This window comes from Monodon monoceros, unplaced genomic scaffold (assembly GCF_005190385.1).
Source record: "Monodon monoceros isolate NGI ecotype Baffin Bay Population unplaced genomic scaffold, NGI_Narwhal_1 Super_Scaffold_18, whole genome shotgun sequence".
NCBI classification, from domain to species: Eukaryota; Metazoa; Chordata; class Mammalia; order Artiodactyla; family Monodontidae; genus Monodon; species Monodon monoceros.
Window position 1 is genome coordinate 27,609,996 of NW_021703774.1, and position 23,533 is coordinate 27,633,528.

Here is a 23,533-nt window from a genome sequence, read left to right on the forward strand (position 1 = left end):
ATACCCTGAGAAAACCATAATTCAAAAAGAGTCACATACCACAATGTTCATTGCCCCTCTATTTACAATAGTCAGGACATGGAAGCAACCTAAGTGTCCATCGACAGATTAATGGATAAAGAAGATGTGGCACATATATACAATGGAATATTACTCAGCCACAAAAAGAAACAAAATTGAGTTATTTGTAGTGAGGTGGATGGCCGGAGAGTCTGTCATACAGAGTGAAGTAAGTCAGAAAGAGAAATACAAATACCGTATGCTAACACATATATATGGAATCTAAAAAAAAAAGCTTCTGAAGAACCTATGGGCAGGACAGGAATAAAGACACAGACATAGAGAATGGATTGAGGACATGGAGAGGGGGAAGGGTAAGCTGGGACGAAGTGAGAGAGTAGCATGGACTTATATATACTACCAAACGTAAAATAGCTAGCTAGTGGGAAGCAGCCACATAGCACACGGAGATCAGGTCGATACTTTGTGACCACCTAGCGGGGTGGGATAGGGAGGGTCGGAGGGAGGCCCAAGAGGGAGGAGATATGGGGATATATGTATATGTATAGCTGATTCACTTTATTATAAAGCAGAAACTAACACACCATTGTAAAGCAATTATACTCCAATAAAGATGTTAAAAAATATAAAATAAAATAAAAGTAGAAAAGTATATGTGGTAGTCAACTGCAAGGAAAAGAATTGCTAAACAGTACTTATACACTGAACATGACCGGTATTACTCTCCTGTGGAATTCATTCTGTTGCTTTCTTACATGGCTTCCCTCAGTAACACTTGATAGGCTGAAAATGACAGGGAAAACATGTATGATTTGGCTTAACTTTCACGTGGCACTGGTAAAGTAGTTAAATTGGAAAGGTAAGAATAACAGAATTCTAGAGTGTTACTGAGAGCACACTGCAATTCCCTTAGCGGATATTTACTGAGTACCTATTACTTACCAAACACTATGTAAGATACTAGAGATTTAATAGTGACAAGATGGACAAGTTACTTCCTGCCAAGGAGTTTAAAGTTTAATGAAAGATACAGACAAATAACCAATAATAATACATTTTGATAAATGCTGTAATGAGTAGTTCTCAACTGGGGGCAATTCTGCACCACCCCCCTCAGGGTCATTTGGCAGTGTCTGGAGATATCTTTGGTTATCAGAACTTGGGGGAGAGGGATGTGCTACTGGAATCTAGTGGGTAGAGGCCAGGGATGCTGCTAAATATCCTATAGCATGGAGGACAATCTCTAAAACAAAGAATTATGTACATCAAAATGTCAGCCATGCCAAGGTTGAGAAACCCTGCTCTAAAAGTACATAAGAGGTATATCAAATCTAGACATGGGAGATCATAGATTTTCTAGAGACAGTGGCATGAAGGATGAAGAAAATATCCAAGCAATGGTGTGGAGAAGAATTTGCATGGCATGTACAGAGACCCAGAGGCTAGAAAAAGCATGGCATAAACACAGGGATTAATAGCCATCACCATCACCACAACTACTTATTGAAGAAATATTTTGTGCCAGAGTTTCTATAAGATAACAGATGTAAATTTTAAAATACAGTCCTCATTAAAATCCTATGTGTCAGATATTATTTCCATTTCACAGATGAAGAAAAACTGAGGCACAGAGAATTAAATAACTTGCCCAAGGTCACACAGCTGGTGAATGGTGGAGCTGGAAGTTGAATCTAGGTCTCGCTAACTCTACTAAGACCATGCTCAACCTCTAAATTCTACTGCCTTTCCAAGCTGACAGGGGCTGAGTCTGTTGGAGGAGAGTAAAAAGTGGCACTAAAGGGTCGAAAGGAAGCACATTAGGACAGACCTCATAAGCATGTGAAGTAGTTTGGAGATTACCCTGAAGGCAGTGGGAAACCACTGATGGATTTTAAATCAGAGAGTCACATGATAAAATCTGCTTTGAAGAAAGATCACTTCTAGCTGCATTGTAGGGAACAGAGTGAAGGAAAAGAGACAAGGGATGTTATAATTCATGAATCCAGAGATTATGGTATCCTGAACAAGAAAGGTGACAGTGAGGAAAGAATTCAAGCAAACTTCAGGGATTAAAACTCCTATTTAGTGATTGGTTGGAAGCCAAAGGAGAGGATGACATCCAGTTCCCAATCAGGGCATGACAGTGGACAAAAGTGCCATTCAGCGAGTAGAGAACACAGCTGTTTTGATGAAGTGAATATAATGAATTTAGTTTGAGATCATAAAATGCACATCTAAATGGAAAGGGAAGAGGAACAGCCTGAAGATAATAGATAAAATAAGATATGAAAGGAGGTAGAAGAACTGGAGGCAGTTATGAGGACACTGAGTAGATTTAACTGAGATAGGGAGGAAGAGAAAAGGCTCTGGTCAGAGAGATCAGTTTGAGTTTGAGATCTCGTGGACCCTTCAGTTCACGTGGGAGTTACAGAAGAACATAGAAAATGTTAGAGTTAAGGAAAGCAAAGTGTGTCGGGACTAAGATGTTGCATATGTTAACAGTATGGATGTGGAAACCTTTCAGAATGATGAAAAGAGATAAAGTAGAGGGTGCTATGGACTGAATGTTTGTGCCTCTCCAGAAGTCACATGTAGAAATCTAACCCCCAATATGATGGAATTAGATGGTGGGCCCTATGGGAGGTGATTAGGTCATGAAGGTGGAGCCCTCATGAATGGGATTAGTGCCCTTATAAAATAGACTTCAAAGAGTTCCCTTGCCCCTTCCACCATGTGAAGACACAGTGAGAAGAGAGCTGTTTATGAACCAGAAAGTGAGCTCTCACCAAACACCAAATCTGCTGGTGCCTTGATCTTGCACTTCCCAGAACTATGAGAAATAAATGTTTGTTGTTTAAGCCACCCTGTCTAAGGTGTCTTTGTTATAGCAGCCTGAAAGGACATAGACAAGCGGGAAAAGTGTCAGAGGCTAAAGCTCTTAAAAGGTGTCAAAGATCTTACAACTATTTTATAAGCCCAAGTGATGGATGATTTTCTTTAAAAAAAAATGTCAAATAGTGTCTTCCAGATTGAGAGTTTATATTGATTAAAATTAGGGGGAGGAGAATCAACGATGATTTCAAAGAGAAATGGTAAACTAATTTCAAAGACGAGTTAGTAGGTACGAAAGCAAAGGCCTGGAAACGGCAGTATGGGGTGATATGAATGCTGACCCCTCCATCACAGTCACATGAGACAAAATGAACAGCAAAGGGCTTCACTGGAGGTTTTGAGGGTCATAACATCAGCAAGGGACAGCTAGAGTCAGTCCAAATGAAGATGTAAGAGTGTTTGAGGAAGCAAAATATGTTAGGGCATTTGGTCAGAATGAACATAAGTTTCAAAAGGCATAGGGGCATTATGAGGGTCAAATGGTCTAGGAAGAGTTAAAGATGGTCTGGATAGAGATAAACGGGTAAGGCAATGACTAAGGAGAAGCTTAATATAAAGGTGATTAGCCCAATAGTTTAATAAAATAGTGATGCTACTATATGGCTCAGGCCAATGCTACCTAAAGCATTTTTTGTGATAATGGACATGTTCTATATCTGCACTGACCAATACAGTAATCACTAGCTACATGTGGCTACTAAGTACTTGAAGCGTGGCTAGTGTGTTTAGGGAAAATACATAGCAACTTTAATGGCTTAAGGTGTGGCCCCCAAACACAGAAATGAATCATCAGTAACCTCCTACTATTCAAAGTGCTTAGAACACTGCCTGATCACTAAGTGTTAACTATTACTGTCATTATCATTATCATTAAATGCGTTTGACTTAAGCACACAATGGATACAGACTCATAGCTAAAGATGCTATTAAATACACATATATTATTATTGTGGCATATCTGGATGTTCTCAAACTTTCCCAGGTATAGAGGAAAAACATCTGTCTTCACATACATGAGCATACACAAATGGGTGACTATGGGTGTTAATAGTTTCACTTCGCATTAAAAGTTATCGGCAAATAAAAAGATTAAGCATACAAGTCTCTCAAAGTACTGTATCACATCATAATACTATTCTTTCAATAGTGATACAGCAAGAGAATTTGCAGGGGAATAAGAATTCTCCAAAGAGCATATCTGTTTAATTTAGAAAGTCAACATTAACAAACTGGTATTTACTTTGTGTGTTTGGAAAAAAACAGTTTAGCTATGGAGAATAACCAAACAAATACTCAGAAAAGAAAAAAAAAGGCAATTATGGCATGCCTTTATGTTATTAGACTTGCCTTGGTTTTCTCAAAGTTGGCCTCCTCAGTCATTTGCACAGCTTGTTTCACCTGCTCATAAGCACTTACTTCTCTTTGCTGCACCTCTGTCAAGCTGCTCCTCACGGAAACTAGTGCAGACATTAAGTCATCTCTTTCTCTGTCAGCACAAAAAGAACATTGAAAACAACAAATGATCAAATGATCGTGTATTCATACGTCAGGGAGAAAAAAGCATTAATATGTATTAGAAGAAGAGCCAGGGCAGGCCAGCTCAGCACATATTCAAGCACACCCCAGAGAAAGACCCTCCGTCCTCACTTGGTGAGGGGCAGGCAGAGCAGCCAAAAAAGCCATGAGCATTCATGGCAGGACTGCATCCACGTGGGATAATAACCAATTATGGAGAGGACTGGCACACTGAGGGCTGGAGAGGGAAGCCCAGAAAAGAGGAAATTAATTTAAAAATTAAAAAGGTGGGGGGCAGAAAAGGAGAAAAAAGTAATAAAGTAGGGAAGGTGGGGATTGTACTTCAAAGTAGAAGTAACCATGGTAAGAAGGGACTACTGAAATTTTGTTTACACTGCTGACTCCCCTCTCTACTAGAACAAACATATGTCCTTTCCTTTTCATCTTCCTTCACAATCCTCTTTTTCACCCTTCTCTATGAATTAAAAACTTTCACCTACTTATGAACATATTTCTTCTTTCAATGGGTAGTACTGTTGAATCACTCAAGTGCCCTGGTTACACATATAATGCTCATTATTTTACAAAATCTTATCCCACAGGTTTTGACCCTTGCCTAGATCCATCCCTTCCTTAGCAATTTTCAGAAGTACCCTAGGCTAAGCTATTTCTTGGGGATAGAATTGAACTGAATGCCAAAATGCGTTGGCATGTAAAATAGCAAGGATCCAATCTTATGGATTAAATAAATCCATATAAAATCCTACATGGCCAGCCCAACACCAGGCCTGAGTGAGCCTCTCACAATGGGAAATTTTACATGATTTATCAATGTGAGAATGAGAGGGCAGTTCTCCAAATTACCATCTTCCAAGGCAAAAGTTCTTTAACTGCTTAAAAATACCATGGGAATATTTTGATGAATATGATCAAGGAGTCTTTCAAACAAAGCAAGCAATGCAGCATTAACCCTGTAACATGCCATCATGATCCAGATGAAAGAGCAGCTGAGGCAGAAGATGAGGTAAGAAGCATGGGTGTCAGTTCTGGGATGAACTAACGAGCATGTAGTATTTAAGGAACCTAGTGCAATAATCAGAGCAAAAAGGAGAAAGTCCCTGAATAATCTTGGCCAATGTTTAAAATAAGGAAAAGGGAGAGTTGGGCTGATATATACATGAGCTTCATCTTGAAATATGGAGTGCCTAAGAAGTGCCTTTAATTCTTAAGTTATTCCACAGTTGCTAGCAGTTTTAAGCTTTATTAAGCATTGTTAATAAGTATTATCACTGTTTTTAAAAAGACAGTCTAGAAGGCTAACTACAACATTTCCTTATTCCTCATTTCTGGGAAGTTCCTACCCATAGTCTTTCAAAGCCAGCTATGCAGAAGATTGCCAATCACCCACCCCCAAGTCACAGGCTGGACTGAAGTCCCAGGATAGTACAGTAGTAATCACTTCTCCTGTCTGAAAAGTACACTGAAGCTCCTCCAAGGCACTATGAGCTACAGAAAGGAGTTTAATATAAAGCAGTTCCACCCTGAATCCCATTTGAAAGTATTTTGATCATTAAGAAAGAAAGAGCGGTTATTGTTGCTCTTACCTACTTCATGACATAATGAGGTCTGAGTGGAAGGCAGAATTAAAAAATACTATAAGGACTTCAAACCAACTTTTAAATTATATCCAATGTACTCAGCAGTTGTTAAGTATTCTCTCCAAAAAGTCCCAAGTGCCCTAACAAACACCACAAACATATGGGTCGTCTGGTCTCCAAGTTGTGCCTGATCCTCTCCTTTTCAGCTGTCCAATGTTGTGTCACATAGTCAATAAATTACATGCTAAAAAATCAACAACGTAGTTTAAAACTAGTGTTACAATGCTACATTTTGAATAGAGACCAGGAAACTCTTTTGATTTATCATATTTGGGATATAACTTTTTAAAAATCCGTATTAGAGTCATGCAGGAAATACTATGATACAGTTCTTTGAGGGTTCAGGCTTCTAACTATGCTTCAAACTAGAAATCCAAACGTAAAAAGTTTTGGTCACTCTTCAAAGTCAGCATACACTCAGTATTCAGCATTCTGCATTACTAAACTGAAAGAAACTGAACACCAGCTTAGGTCATATAGACAAAGATTTTCATTTATAATAAAAGCAGAAACCTTCCATAGTATACTGTTATTAAGGTAGAACATGAGCCAACGACATGCTGACAAAGCAGAAAACCAAACTGAGAAGGTTAACATTTATTTTAAGAGGCTAAGAGCTGAAATTTAGGATAGAGACAAAGAAATATATAACTGAGCAAGAATCTAATTCCTAAATGACTGCCAGACTTGGAATCAATGTAAACACTGTAGCTTCCTTTCAAAATATTTTTCTCATGACCTAAAAGGATAATATGAAATGCAATATAATAGGGGGGAAAAAAGTTTTTTATTTGTTGATTGGTTTTGTCAGACTACTTAGTTTATCTTAGACTATCCTCTTTATCTGCATGACTTTGAATATGCTTTTTCCATTTTAAAATTAAATTTTCATTACTTTCTCCTTATAATAAATTAATTACCAATATGGTTAGAGACCTATTTAAAACATATTTTCAATTTCAATGCCTTCTTCTACTTCTCCAGTGGTAATCACTGTTAAATATTGTGTGTTTATTCTTTCATATCTTTCTCTACGCATATATATGAACCTGGAGAAAATATATAGTAAGGTTGTGGATGGACCTCTGAAGGAATACAAACAGTTTCATACCAGGTATGTCTTTCTCATCTTGTTTTATTTTTTTCCTTCAACAACATATTTTGGAACTTGGTCCCACATTAGTACATATAGATCTACTTCAATCATTTTTTTTTTGGCTGTGCATAAAATTTCATAGTTATCTCAATTGTAGTTCAGTTATTCTTCTTTGAAGAATATTTAGGTTGTTCACATCTAAAAGAAAAACCTCTTGTTTTCTTCTACACCCAGTTTCTGTATTCACAACACTTCTGATACCACATGTGTAGGTTTTCCACATACAGCACTTCTCTTAATTCTCAGTGGACACTAACTGAATTCTGACACTAATTGCCTGGAGTTGGTACAGACCCCACAGGTTAAGGCTCAGTCCCACAAAACTGCCCTCCACTTTAGGTGCCGATTGCAAGTCCCAGGTATCTTGTATCTCTGACCAACTGGCCAGAAATCATGGGTTCCCATGACCCCTTCTAGGATTAAATACTTTGCTAGAACAGTTCACAGAACTCAGGAAAGTGTTTTCCTTACTATTTCCCCTTTATTATAAAAGACCCAACTCATGAACAGATAAACAGAAGAGATGCCTAGGGCAAGGTATGTGGAAAGGGGTGTGGACCTTCCATGCCCTGTCTGGGAGCGCCACCCTCTACCACCTCAATGTTTTGACCAATCCAGAAGCTCCCTAAACTCCATTGTTTAGGGTTTTTATAGAAGTTCCATAGGCATGCTTGATTAAATCATTGCCATTGGTGACTGGACTCCATCTCCAGCCCTTCCCCTTCCTAAAGGCTGGGCAGTAGAGACTGAAAATTCCAATCTTCTAATCATATGGATGGTTTCTGTGGCAACCAGCACTCCCATCCTTAGTGGGTATCCAAAAGTCATCTACTTAACATAAACTCAGGAGTGGTTGAAATGGGCTTCTTAAGAATAACAACCTATTTCAGAAGCAGGGGACAAAACCCAAATATTAGTACAAAATATGTACCTATTACTTTTACCACTCAGAAAAATACAGGAGTTTTAGGAGCTCTATGCAAGGAACAGGAGATGAAGACCAAAATACATATTTCTTATTAAATCACAATATCACGATACCATCACAAATAATGCTGCAAAAAGAGTTCCTACAAATGCCCCATTATGCACATACATACATTCTCTATTGTAGATTCTGAAATGTGTAATACATAATTTAAATATTAATGAATAGTGCTAAATTACCCTTCAAAGTAGTGTCAATTTATAGTTCCACCAGCAGGGTATGAAAATACACACTTATTCATAGCCCCATCATTCTTGAGACCTTTTTTAAATGTTCACCAATTTGATAGTTGGCATTTTTAAATGTATTTCCTTGAATAATAACAGAATGAATACCTTTTAAAATAAGATAAAACTTGCAAAGAAGAACTAGGTGAAGTGGAGATAAGCAGTCTCTAATAAAGAGTTCAAGTTAATGATCATAAACATGCACAATGAATTTGGGAGGAAAGTGGATGAACACAGGAAGATGTTTAACAAAAACTTAGAAAATACAAAAGGAATCAAACAGAGCTGAAGAATATATAACCTAAATTTAAAAATACACTAGAAGGAATCAATAGTAGGTTAGATAATACATAGGAAAAATCAGCAAACTGGAAGACAGAGTAGTAGACACACACACACACACACACACACACACACACACAAGAGAAAGAAATACAAACAAGAAACTAAAAATAGTCATAAAATGAAAAAGGAAAATAGCAAAAGAAGAAGGGACAGAAAAGAACTTCAAGAATAACCCCCAAACAATTAACAAAATGGCAATGAATACAGACTTATCACTAATTATTTTAAATGTAAATGGACTAAAGCCTCCAATCTAAAGACACAGAGTGGCTGAATGGATACAGAAACAACACCTGTATATATGCTGCCTACAAGAAACTCACTTCAGATCTAAAGACACACACAGATTGAAAGTGAGAGGATGGAAAAAGATAATCCATGCAAATGAAAATCAAAACAAAGCTGGGGGCAGCAATACTTTTATCAGACAAAATAGACTTTAAAACAAAGAGTGTAACAAGAGACAAAGAAGGACATTACATAACGATCAAGGGATTGATCCAAGAAGATGATATAACAAGTATAAATATATATGCACCCAACATAGGAGCACCTAAATACATAAAGCAAATATTAACAACCATAAAGGGAGCTACTGACACAATAATAGAAGTGGACCTTAATATCCCACTTAAATCAATGGACAGATCATCCAAACAGAAAAATCAATAAGGGAACACTGTCCTTATATGATACATTAGACCAAATAACTTAATAGATATATGTGGAACATTTCATCCAAAACCAGCAGATTATACATTCTCTCCATTCTCCAAGAAAGATCACATGCTAGGACATGAAACAAGCCTCAGTAAATTAAAAAAATTTGAAATCATATCAAGCATCTTTTCTGACCTTGAAATCACCTATGAGAAAAAAAAAACCTACAAAAACCACAAATACATGGAGTATAGACAATATGCTAAAAACAACCAATGGGCCACTGAAGATATCAAAGAAGAAATAAAAAATACCTGTAGATAAATGAAAATGAAAACACAATGATCCAAAATCTATGGGATGCAGCAAAAGCAATTCTAAGAGGGAAGTTTATAGAGATACAAGCCTACATCAGGAAACAAGAAAAATCTCAAATAAATAACCTAACCTTACACCTAAAGGTAGTAGAAAAAGAAGAACAAACAAAACCCAAAGTTAGCTGAAGGATAGAAATCATGAAGATCAGAGTGGAAATAAACGAAATAGAGACTAAAACAACAATAGAAAAGATGAACGAGAAGTCACAACCAACACCACAGAAACTCAAAGGATCATAAGAGATTATTATGAACAATATTATGCCAATAAAATGAACAACCCAGAAGAAATGGACAAATTCCCAGAAATGTACAATCTCCCAATACTGAACCAGAAAGAAATAGAACATATGAGTAGACCAATTACTCATAATGAAATTGAATTAGTAATTTAAAAAATCTCCCAACAAACCAAAGTCTAGGACCAGGTGGCTTCACAGGTGAATTCTACCAAATGTTCAGAGAAGAGTTAATACCTATCCTTCTCAAACTATTCCAAAAAAACTGCAGAGGAAGGAACTCTTCCAAGCCCATTTTATGAGGCCAGCATCACCCTGACACCAAAACCAGACTGAAGAACCTAGATGGAAATTAAATATCCTCAGCAAAATACTAGCAAACCAAATCCAACAATACATTAAAAGGATCACACACCATGATCAAATGGGATTTATCCCAGGGATGCAAGGATTTTTCAATATCTGCAAATCAATCAGTGTGATACACCACATCAACAAACTGAAGAATAAAAACCATATGATCATCTCAGTAGATGCAGAAAAAGCTTTCTGACAAAATTCAACATTCATTTATAATAAAACCTCTCCAGAAAATATGATTAGAGGGAACATACCTCAACATAATAAGGGCCATATATGATAAGCCCACAGCTAACATCACAATCAACAGTGAAAAGCAGAAAGCATTTCCTCTAAGATCAGGAATAAGACAAGGATTCCCACTCTCACCACTTTTTGGAGGGGGGGGTGGGCAGGGGGAGCAGAGAAAGGTTTATTGCAGGGGCGTGCAAGGAAAATGGGGGACTGATCCCCCCAGAAACCCTAACTCCCTGAACGGTTTCAGCAAAATATTTTTAAGGGCAAGCTGAGGGAGGGGTGAGGTTGGTTGTTGCAAACTTCTTGGTGCAGGAATCCTTTGTCCATGAAGGTTAGGTCACAATGTTCCTGTAAACCTCCAACAAAACAACTGTTACTCTCTGTTCTGCAACGTTTTATCTCTATATGAATGGAAAAGTGTTATACTCTTAAAGGTCAGAACCTTGAGAATGGGCTATCCTGTATATTTCAGGCTATAGGCAACATTCTTAACTTGAAGCAAAAGCCATAGAATACAAAGGTTAAAGTAAAAGAAACAGATTTTATATGGAGTCAGATTTGTTCTTCCCTATCACAGTATCAGACTCAAGGACACCACCAGCTATTCTCAAAACAGTATCTGCTGGCAGCTGCCACCTGCAACCTGATGGTCTCAAGGTCCCTCCTTGTAACTAAGCAATCATTTCAAGCCCCAGCCAATCGTTGCTTAACAGGCACCCTTACTTCTTCTTCTTTTTTTTTTTTTTTTTTAATAAATTTATTTATTTATTTATTTTGGCTGCGTTGGTTTTGTTTTGTTTTTTAACATTTTTATTGGAGTATAATTGCTTTACAATGGTGTGTTAGTTTCTGCTTTATAACAAAGTGAATCAGTTACACATATACATATATCCCCATATCTCTTCCCTCTTGCATCTCCCTCCCTCCCACCCTCCCACCCTCCCAGCTGGTCACAAAGCACTGAGCTGATCTCCCTGTGCTATGTGACTGCTTCCCATGAGCTATCTATTTTACATTTGGTAATGTATATATGTCCAGGCCACTCTCTCACTTTGTCCCAGCTTACCCTTCCCACTCCCCATGCCCTCAAGTCCACTCTCTAGTAGGTCTGCATCTTTATTCCCGTCTTGCCCCTGGGTTCTTCATGACCTTTTTTTTTTTTTCTTAGATTCCATATATATGCGTTAGCATATGGTATTTGTTTTTCTCTTTCTGACTTACTTCACTCTGTATGACAGACTCTAGGTCCATCCACCTCACTACAAATAACTCAAGTTCATTTCTTTTTATGGCTGAGTAATATTCTATTGTATATATGTGCCACATCTTCTTTATCCATTCATCTGTCAATGGACACTTACATTGCTTCCAAGTCCTGGCTATTGTAAACAGAGCTGCACTGAACACTGTGGTACATGACTCTTTTTGGATTATGGTTTTCTCAGTGTATATGCCCAGTAGTGGGATTGCTGGGTCATATGGTAGTTCTATTTTTAGTTTTTTAAGGAACCTCCATACTGTTCTCCATAGTGGCTGTATCAATTTACATTCCCACCAGCAGTGTATGAAGGTTCCCTTTTATCCACACCCTCTCCAGCATTTATTGTTTGTAGATTTTTTGAAGATGGCCATTCTGACTGGTGTGAGATGATACTTGCAGCTCCACTTATTCTACACAGTCAACTTATTTAATTTTGACACTCACCACTTTTATTCAACATAGTATTGGAAGTCCTAGCCACAGCAATCAGACAAGAAATAAAAGGAATCCAAATTGGAAAGGAAGAAGTAAAACTGTCATTGTTTGCAGATGACATGATACTATATGTAAAAAATCCCCAAGATGCCATCAAAAAAATAATAGTCATCAATGAATCCAGTAAAGTTCTAGGATACAAAATTAATATACAGAAATCTGCTGAATTTCTATACATTAACAATAAACTATCAGAAAGAGCATTTAATAAAACAATCCAATTTCCCATTGCATTAAAAAGAATAAAATACCTAGAAATAAATCTAACTAAGGAGGTAAAAGACCTATAACTGGACAGCTATAAAACACTAATGAAAGAAATTGAAGACAGCAGAACAAATGGAAAGATAACCCCTGTTCATGGATTGAAAGAATTAATATTGTTAAAATGTCCATAGTACCCAAGGTAATCTACAGATTCAATGCAATCCCTATCAAGATACCAATGGCATTTTTCATAGAACCAGAGAAAATAATTCTAAAATATGTTTGGAAACAAAAGACCCTGAATAGCCAAAACAATGTTGAGAAAGAAGAACAGAGATGAAGGTATCACACTCCCTGATTTCAAACTATACTACAAAGCTACAGTAATCAAAACAAATGGTACTGGCACAAAAATGGACACATAGACCAATGGAACAGAATAGAGAGCCCAGAAATAAACCCATGCTTACATGGTCAATTAATCTATGACAAAGTAGGCAAGAACATACAATGGGGAAAAGACAGCCTCTTCAATGAATGGTGTTAGTAAACCTTGACAGCTACATGCAAGAGTCAAACTGGACTACTTTTTCACACCATAAACACATATAAACTGAAAATGGATTAAAGAATTAAATGTAAGACCTGCAACTATAAAACTCCTAGAAGAAAACATAGCCAGCATGCTCTTTGACATTGGTCTTAGCAATATTTTTTTGATATATCTCCTCACAAGGGAAACAAAACAAAAATAAACAAGTGTGACTACATCAAAATAAAATGCTTTTACACAGTGAAGGAAACTATCAACAAAATGAAAAGGCAGCCTACTGAATGGGAGAAGATATTGGCAAACTATGTACCTGATATGGGGTTAATATCCAAACGACATATCTGATAAGGGGTAAATATCCAAAGAACTCATGCAACTCAACATAAAAAAATAGCCTGATTAAAAACTGAGCAGAGGACCTAAATAGACATTTTTCCAAAGAACTCAAATAGATGGCCAATAGCCACATGATAAGATGCTCAGCAACACTAATCATCAGGAAAATGCACAATTAGATAGCACTTCATACCTGTCAGAATGGTTATCATCAAAATGACAACAAATAACAAGTGTTGGCAAAGATGTGGAAAAAAGGCAACTCTAGAGCACTGTTGTTGGAAATGTAAATTAGTAAGCCATTAGGTAAAACAGTATGGAAGTTCCTCAAAAAATTAAAAGTAGAACTACCATAGGATCCAGCAATTTCACTTCTGGGTATTTTTCAGAGGAAAACAAAAACAGAAATTCAAAAGGATGTATGCACCCCTATGTTCATTGCAGTCTTATTTCCAATAGCCATGATATAGAAGCAACCTACATGTCCATCAACAGATGAATGGATTAAAGAGTATGTGATGTATGTGTGTATATACACATACATAAACAATGAAATATTACTCAGCCATACAAAGGAATAAAATCTTGCCATCTGCAACAATATGGATGGACTTAGAGGGTATTATGCTAACTAAAATAAGTCACACAGAGAAAGACAAATACCATATGATTTCATTTATGTGTGGAACCTGAAAAACAAAACAAAACAAATGAACAAACATAACAGAATAGAAACAGACTCATAGATACAGAGAACAAACAGGTGGTTGCCAGAGAGGAGGGGTTTGGAAGGATGAGTAAAACAGGTGAGAATAAGCACTACAAACTTCTAGTTACAAAATAAATAAGTCAAAAGGATGAAATGTACAGCATGGGGAATATAGTTAATAATATTGTAATAATTTTGCATGGTGACAGATATTACTAGACTTGTTGTGGTGATCATTTTGCAAATGTATAGAATTATCAAATCACTATGTTGTACACCTGGAACTAACATAGTATTGTGGGTCAATTACACTTCAATTAAAAAAAAAAGAATGAGTGCTTCCTCATGTATTATCTTCCTCTTTTATTGCTTACCAGTTCCTAATCTATATCCATTTTGCAACTGGGCAGTTTTTCTTTTCTGTTTCTTTCAAAGGAAATTATTTATACATTGTACCAAAATTTGTGTTATATAAAATGTAAATATTTTCCCATCTTTTTAGTTTGTAATATTGTATCATAAGGATGTTTTGTTTTAATGGAGTCAAGTTTTTTTTTCCTTTATGACTCTCACTTCCCTCGTCATGCTCAGAACTTTAATTAGCCCAAGGCCATAAAGATATTTTTCTATATTTTCTTCTAATACTTTTGTAGTCTAGAATCATATCTAGGTCTTTAAACCATCCTGAATTTACTTTTGTGAAGTATGATTCCATTCTTTTTTTCAAATATAAACAAGCAAATTTTTAACTTCTCTGAGCCTCAGTTTCCTTAGTTGTAAAATGAGGGTAATGTATTTACCTCACCAATGCTTTACTAAGATTAAAAGAGATTATGTTTTTAAATTATCTGGCACAGTCCTTGGCATATAAGAAATGTTTACCACAAGTTACTTGTATCTGAAAATATATTTAACATACTTAATAAATTGTCATTATGTTAAATATATATGTTAATAATATATTTAAGAATTAACATAATATTTAACAAAAAGCAGGACTACCACTGTAGATCATGAAAACTACCACTGGAGAAATTCAGTTTTTATATAACAGACAATAGGTTAGTCATACGTAGAAACCATGGCTACCAGACATTTTGACTGCTTCTAAAGTATGTGAGGTACAGAAGGATTTTAATATTTATAGAGAATTTACAATATGGCAGGAACTGTTTTAAGTACTATATAGGTATTCTTTCAATGTCCCCTCAAATATAACACTATTAGGTACTTTTATCTCCATTTTCAAATGGGGGAATTGAGGCATGAGAAATTAAGTAATTTTTGTGAGGTTACATAGTAAGTTATCAGTAGAACCAAAGTATGGACCCAGGCAGACTGACTCAAAAGCTAGTGCTCTAGTCACAAGGCTAAGCTGCATCTATAATATCCCAAGAGGTAGGTATTATTCCCCCAAACAAAAGAAGACTCCAAACTTAGGGAAGTAAAGTCATTTGTCCAAAGTTCAAAACCAACTTTATTGACCAAGTCTTTCGACTCCTGACACCAGTTCCAATTAGACGATCTCTGATGTTAAGCAATAAATACCAAAATGCCTGTAGGCCAGGTACTCTGCTAGAAGCCAGGGATACAGAAATAAACAAAGCACAGTTGCTGTCTGCAAGTATACACAATATATTATAAAGTTACAGGAGGAAAGACCCTAAATCAATTGAGGACAAAATGGGGTGAGGCTGGTGAGAGAATACTTCTAAGAGGAAGTGATGTTTGAACTATTTAAATGAACCCAAACAGACAGAGAGAGGTGACCTTGAGCACAGAGAAAAGTAGAAGGCATGTGAGAGAGAACACCCTCTATAAATCATCATTGGATGGTATATTAAATAATAATTCTCAACTTCTACAGAATATAATTTTCATAGGAAAGGGCTTCCTCTGGAATACTGAAAACAAAACAAAAAAGATGTACACAGAAAACTGTAGTATTTCAGCCTAGATGAAAACTTTGATTCCATAAAAGCTCATTTGTAATTTGTCCTTAGTCGATCTCAAATACTAATAATGGGATATAGTGGGCCCTTCTTCCAGTGTACTCATAATATTCTTCACAACAGTCACATGATAAAAACTTGATAAAAACTCACTTTACCTATACTACAGCAGGGATATCCAAAATAAGGCAAAATCGAAAGAATTCCTCTCAAACTCAGTCTTGTTATGAATAGTGCTGGATTTGCAATTATAGAGTTATAGAAATGAACAGAATTATAAAGGTTATCTACTTCAATTCTCTCATTTCAGATGAGACTGAAACCAAGAAAGATAAAATTATTTGTCTAAAATGACACGGCTATACACAGTTGGCAGAACCCACATATTCTGTCTTTAAGAAAGCTACAATGAAGGGACCTTTTAAAATCCATTTTATTTGAAGCTTAACATGCGATTTAGCATGGGCATAAAAAACTACTGTGCCCATTTAAAGACATGAGTTTCCATGTTGCCAAAGACTCCACATATAGAAACATACTTACTTAGACAGTCTTTCAATGGTCTGCATGTGAACATTATTATGGGTTTGGGAAAGCACAGCTTCATGCTGAGCACATTTCAAACAAAGACCACCAACACGGTTAGAAATATTAGCAGCAAGAAGAGACTCTTTATGCTTTAGTCGCTCTTTAAGATCTTCACAATTTTTCTGATATTCAACTAGGTCTTTCCTAAAAAGAAGGGAAAAAAGTTCCAGCAAATGGCCAGGTAAAAGTACACTACTTCTAAATGTATCATCATAGTAATAACTACTATCATTTACTGGTGCTTACCTTATTAGGTGCTTTACATACAGTACCTTATTAGTTCTTACCACAGCCCTAAAATGTAAGTGTAATTATCCTAATTGACACTTTGAATAAAATGAGCCTTGAAAATATTAAATTTCAAGTTGTTTTAAGATTTTAACAGATTAGTCTGCCTCTGATACTGGCTTTTTTTTCACAGGATCCTATCTCCACACAAAAAAATAAAACTCCAAACACAAATCCTAAATAGTTTCTCTTAATAAAGGGGTGGAGCAACATAACACAATATCCTTGAATTGAGGGAAATACCCTATTTCAAATGTTCACCCCTTAAAATTTGTAAAGACAACCTTAAAAGATCACATAAAGAAAATGGATTTTATGCATGAGTAATTTATTACTGTTCATTTTTCTTCAGTAAAAAAAAAAGAAAATTATCCAGAGACACAGATGTAGAGAACAAATGTATGGACACCAAGGGAGGAAAGCAGTGGGTGGGGGAGCAGTGGTGGTGGTGGGATGAATTGGGAGATTGGGATTGACATATATACACTAATATGTATAAAATAGATAACTAACAAGAACCTGCTGTATAAAAAAATAAATAAAATAAAATTCAAAAAAAATTATCTAATCTACAAAGAACTGCTTCAAAAGAGAGTGGGCTACAGAAAGAAGCTAGAACTTGCCAGACATAAGATTTCATAAGTAGCAGCTATTAGCTGGAAATATGCAGCTTGGTAAAGAAAGGGCTGAGGAACTGTGTGTGTGTGCTCTTTGTTTGTTTTAATGGGATAGCTCTTGGATGAGGTTTTTCTCCAAGTTGACTTGTCAAGGATTAAAAGACCAGTATATGGGTTGTATTTTCCTCCCCCTCCCCAAAAAAGCTTTGGTAAAGTCAACTTGGGTAAACTGAGCTTCCTTGCATACACATCCCTTTCATGTTGTATTTTTTTAAAACTTCCTAACTTAAAAAGGAAAAAGTTGTTCTTAAATTCTTAGACTGCTGAAGGCAGGCACTTTATCTCTGGCTCAGACTACTCTCTGCTGTTTCTATTAAATTCAGAGATTTATAGCCATCCTAATTTGTTCACTGTCACAAAGGAGAAGCCAATAATCAAGACACCTGGCTGTCACATACTACCTCGACTCTTGGGATTTAGGGGGCTTTGAGACAGCCTGGGAGAGGTGGGAAAGATCTACAGGAAATCTAAGGGTTAAAAAAAGCTAATCTAATGACACGCTGAAGCAGAAAAATAGGAGCTGTTGATGTCCTATTCCCAAGATGATATCTACAACATAATAAGTTTTCTTTCTACTTATCATGTAGAAAAAGTCTGACTTTCAAAGGCTTAAAAAGAACTTTAGAAGTACATTCCAAAGTCAGAGTCTCCATTACTATTTCTGTCAGGTTCAAATTCAAAACACTCAAGTAGATTCAGTTACATGAAATGGCAAAAAGAAAATTAAAAACAAATAGGTAACATAAAACCAGAGTTTATAAGAGTAGTGATTTTATTTCTTTCTTTAAGAAAATGCTGCTTCAAATAATCTTAAATTATACTAAAAGAAAATGAGGAAACAGAAGAATGCAGGAAACAAAGTCTGGTCCATTGCAAAGTGACGTTTTAATGTAATTAAAGATTGCATAGTTGAATTGTGAATGAGACAAAATAAGTCACATTCCCAAAAATATAATGACCTAGAAATATATCACTTTAAAAACTGAAGAACCAAAACACAATAGAAATCAACATATAGCAAATCAAGAAACCAAAAATTAGACCACCTTTTAAAAGTTTAGGTTTCTTCATGAAAGCTCTAGTAAAGATCTCTAGAGAAATCCTCAACCTTATGAGGCATGAAAAGCATAAGAGTATATTAAAATAAATGAATAATAACATTTGCAACAAAAGCCATGAGTTCTGGTTCTTAGTATTACTCTAGTTATGTTTCTAGACAATGTACAGCCTGGAAGATGTTAAATTTTATTTCAAATTGGACTTATTAAAATAAAATTATAAAAATATTTTAAAGGTTATTCCACTTGAAAATATTTCATTACCACTATTTCAATTAACCTTTAATTTAAAAAAATTAACTCCTATCTTTTCCTACTCATATAACAAAGCACTAATGGTTAATCTATAATATATAGGTTTTATTGGGATTTTTGATAACATATCAAAAAGTACATGAAAATTCATATATACTCAAATTCACCATGTATACAAATACTCAAACTATTATATTATTGTTGCAATTTAAAAATTAGACGAAGACTACCTACAGAGGAAAAAAATACTTGCTTGTAATTTGAAAATTAAAGTGCTTTATTTATACTATTTTATTTTAAAAACATAATTTCCATAAGAGCAACTTCTGATTCTTTTTTCTATGGGAAAACACAAATATTTTACAACTGATAAAGGGATAAAATTTATAATTTAGCTCACAGTTCTTTGAAATGGGATTTGAAAAAGGACTTCACAAATCCCCTTATCCTTTACCATTCTTGGCAAATTTCATATATTGCATATAAAATATCATCAAGTAACTCCTATACTGACTAAAACTGGCATTTCAGCAAACATTCAAACATATTTTTAACATCATTATGGTTTTGCCAATAACTTTAAATAGATGATAATACTTTACCTCAAAAACATCAATTGAGATTCCAGGATTTTACTCTTTTCCTCATAAGTAAGTTTTAGTCTCTCCTTTAGAAAAGAAAAAAAAAAGTATATTTCTCCATGCCCTGTGTTTTATAAGCAAATTTTAATTATTAATATTAAATTCATTTCTTTTTACCCAAGAGGAAAATCATTGTGTCCCCTCTGGAATCACGTTCCCTAGTCCACCCCAAATACTCTTATTTTTATTGAGCGGAAGCCTGCAGAGAACTACTGAGTCATAAAATGGTGATTACTAACAAAAATTTTTTTTCAAAATTGCATACATCAGTTCTTATTTTTAAAAAAGTGTGACTCTAGGCAAAACCAATTATAACCTGTAAGGTCCATGAGGACAAGAAACAAATCTTCCTGGAATCTCCCATCGTGACTGCTGCATAGCTGACATACCAAAAAATATGTGCCGGATGAATGATAAAAAGGATGCTATAAATCACAGGACGACAGACCAAAGTGATATACAATCTACAAGCCTCTGCTGACATCCAGTTTTTCTTTAATTCAACATATATTTATTGGGTTTCTAAGACGAAGACACCACTAACCTCCAGGAGATTTAAGAAGGAACAGAAAGACAGATGAACAATTACAACTATTTATAATTTACTCTAATGAAAATACAGAAGGTAAAATGAAATCAGAAAGGCAGGAACTTGTAATTCAGCTGAAGAGAAGTACAGAAGCCTTCATTGGAGGAGATGCAAAGACTTGAAGGATGATTTCCAATAGAGCAAAAGGCACAGAAGCTGGAGAAGGCATGCTATATATTTGGCCAATCAGTATCACTAGAATGTAGATTGCTAGGTGGAAGCGTAGATAGAGATGGGCTGATTAGGTAAGGTGGTCAGTGAGAAGAATAAAAATATGAAGACTTTTATTTAGTCTATACAACTAAATAAAAGTCTCTATGTAGTTGATGTATTAGATGGACATTGAAATCTTTTTATCAGTATTGAATCTTAAATTACTCTGAAGTGTGGAAAAAGGGGATCATCACAAATGAAGACATTGCAAATAAACATCAATAGGTGAGAGATAAGTGCATGAACAAGAGAAATCAAGCAACAAAGATAAAAAAGATTTAGTACAAAGCAGTATAAAAGTAAAATTGAATTTTTTTCTCTTTAGTGTTAAATTTTATTTATTTATTTTTCTATAAATTTATTTATTTTATTTATTTATTTTTGGCTGCATTGGGTCTTTGCTGCTGTGCGCGGGCTTTCTCTAGTTGTGGTGAGCAGGGGCTACTCTTCATTGAGGTGCACAGGCTTCTCATTGCGGTAGCTTCTCTTGTTGTGGAGCATGGGCTCTAGGCACATGAGCTCAGTAGTTATGGCTCACAGGCTCTAGAGGGCATGTTCAGTAATTGTGGTGCACAGGCTTAGTTGCTCTGCGGCATATGGGATCTTCCCCAAACAGGGCTTGAACCCATGTCCCATGCATTGGCAGGCGGATTCTTAACCATTGCGCCACCAGGGAAGTCTTAGTGTTAAATTTTATTTTGTTTTATTTATTTTTTTATTAAAGTATAGTTGATTTACAATATTGTATATGTTTCAGGTCCACAGCCAAGTGATTTAATTATATACATTTTTTCAGATTACATTCCATTATAGGTTATTATGAGATATTGAATATAATTCCCTGTGCTATACAGTAAATCCTTCTTGCCTATTTATTTTATGCATAGGAGTTTGCATCTGTTAATCCCATACTCCTAATTTGTCTCTCCTTCCCTCCCTCGGTAACCATAAGTTTGTTTTCTATGTCTGTGAGTCTATTTCTGTTTTGTATATAGATTCATTTGTATTATTTTTTAGATTTCACATATAAGTGATATCATATAGTGTTTGTATTTGTCTGCCTGACTTACTTCACTAAGTATAATATTCTCTAGGCCCATCCATGTTGCTGCAAATGCAATGTTTCATTCTTTTTATGGCAGAGTAATATTCCATTTTATCTATGTATATATATATACACATATCTTCTTAAGCCAATTGTCTGTTGATGGGCACTTGAGTTGTTTCCACGTCTTGGCTATTGTAAATAGTGCTGCTATGAACATTGGGGTGCATGTGTCTTCTCAAATATGAGGTTTCATTTTTTTCAGATAAATACCCAGGAGTGGGATTGCTGGATCATATGGTAGCTCTATTTTGAGTTTTTTAAGGAACCTCCATCCTGTTTCCCATAGTGGCTGCACCAGTTTACATTCCCTCCAACAGTGTATGAGGGTTCCCTTCTCTCCATACCCTCTCCAGCATTTATTATTTGTAGACGTTTTGCCTCTCACTGTTCTGGCCTCTCCTGTTGCGGAGAACAGGCTCTGGTTGCACAGGCTCAGCGGCCATGGCTCACAGGCCTAGCCGCTCCGCGGCATTTGGGATCTTCCCAGAACGGGGCACAAACCCGTGTCCCCTGCATCAGCAGGCAGACTCTCAACCACTGAGCCACCAGGGAAGCCCCTATTTGTAGACTTTTTGATAATGGCTATTCTGACCAGTGTGAGGTGATAACTCATGGTGGTTTTGATTTGTATTTCTCTAACAATCTCTTTTCATGTGCCTGTTGGTTGTCTGTATGTCTTCTTTGGGAAAATGTCTATTTAGGTCTTCTGCCCATTTTTTTATTGGGTTGTTTGTTTTTTTGATATTGAGTTATATTAGCTGTTTGTATTTTTGGATATTAACCCCTTGTTGGTCACATCATTTATAGATATTTTCTCCTTTTCCATAGGTTTTGTTGCTGGTTTCCTTTGCTGTGCAAAAGCTTTTAGGTCCCACTTGTTTATTTTTGCTTTCATTTCTTTTGCCTTGGGAGACTTATCTAAGGAAATATTGCTACAATTTATGTCAGAGAATGATTTGCCTATATTCCCTTCTAGGCTTTCTATCATGTCATGTAAAGTTGACAGAATTTCATGATTGAATAGATGTGGGGGAGAAAAAGACATTAAAAATAACCCTGGGTTGCTGAATTGAGCAACCAGGTGAAAGCTGATGCTAAAGATTTTTCCAGACTGAGAAAAGGAGGTAAATAGAACCATTAAAATGTTCAACTAATTCAAAAGAAGGCAGAAAAAAAAAAGGTGAAGAAATAGTAGATGGGGTAAAAAAAGACACAGCGAGATAGTGGATTTAAGCCCAAGTATATAAATAATCACATTTAAAGGAAAGATATTGTCAGATTGGATAAAAAAAGCAAAACTCAACTATATGCTGTCCACAAGAAACGCATATTAAATATGAAAATACAACTATGTTAAAAGTAAAAGGATAGGGGAAAAATACCCTGCTAACACTACTTTCAAAATAAAGTAGGAATCAGTCAAAATACAAAAAACCATGTGCTTTTCTCTATACCAGCATTGAGGAGTTATAAAATGAAAAATTTTAAATATGTATGTTGTTTATGATAATATCATAACTAGTCTAGAAATTAATTCTAAAGAAAGATGTGTAAGACCTTTACTCAGAAATTATAAAAGATTATTGACAAAAATTAAAGATGACCTAAATAGAGTGATACATGATTTTAATATTTCCCAATATATTACTGTAAAGATATCAATTCCTCCCCCCAAAAAATGACCTATACCTTAAAATGTAATCTCAATCAAAACCACTTAATGGCTTTTTGAAACTTGACAAATTAACTCTAAAATGTACTTGTAAATGCAAAAGGCAAGAAACAGTCAGGACATTCTTCAGGTCAATGAACGATGTTGGAAGACTTGGTCTACCAGATGCAGGGTTATAAGAATCAAGACAGAATAGTAGTAGCACAAAGAAGTAGTAGCACAGACACCAAGGAAATAAAACACAAAGCCCAGAAAC

At 35.6% G+C, this 23,533-nt stretch overlaps 1 protein-coding gene across 9 annotated transcripts in view; it reads right to left on the bottom strand.

Moving 5' to 3' along the window:
* SDCCAG8 (serologically defined colon cancer antigen 8) overlaps positions 1-23,533 on the bottom strand; it is a 259,213-nt gene that overhangs the window by 192,046 nt on the left and 43,634 nt on the right. For 8 of the 9 annotated variants that reach the window (XM_029227094.1, XM_029227092.1, XM_029227090.1 and 5 more), the window contains exons 7-9: positions 19,657-19,721; positions 16,732-16,920; positions 4,261-4,399 (exon numbers count right to left, since the gene is read on the bottom strand). In XM_029227094.1, coding sequence (XP_029082927.1) covers positions 4,261-4,399; positions 16,732-16,920; positions 19,657-19,721 — 393 coding nt within the window. The remainder of the gene's footprint in view (positions 1-4,260; positions 4,400-16,731; positions 16,921-19,656; positions 19,722-23,533) is intronic. The other variant, XM_029227096.1, reaches the window with a different exon arrangement.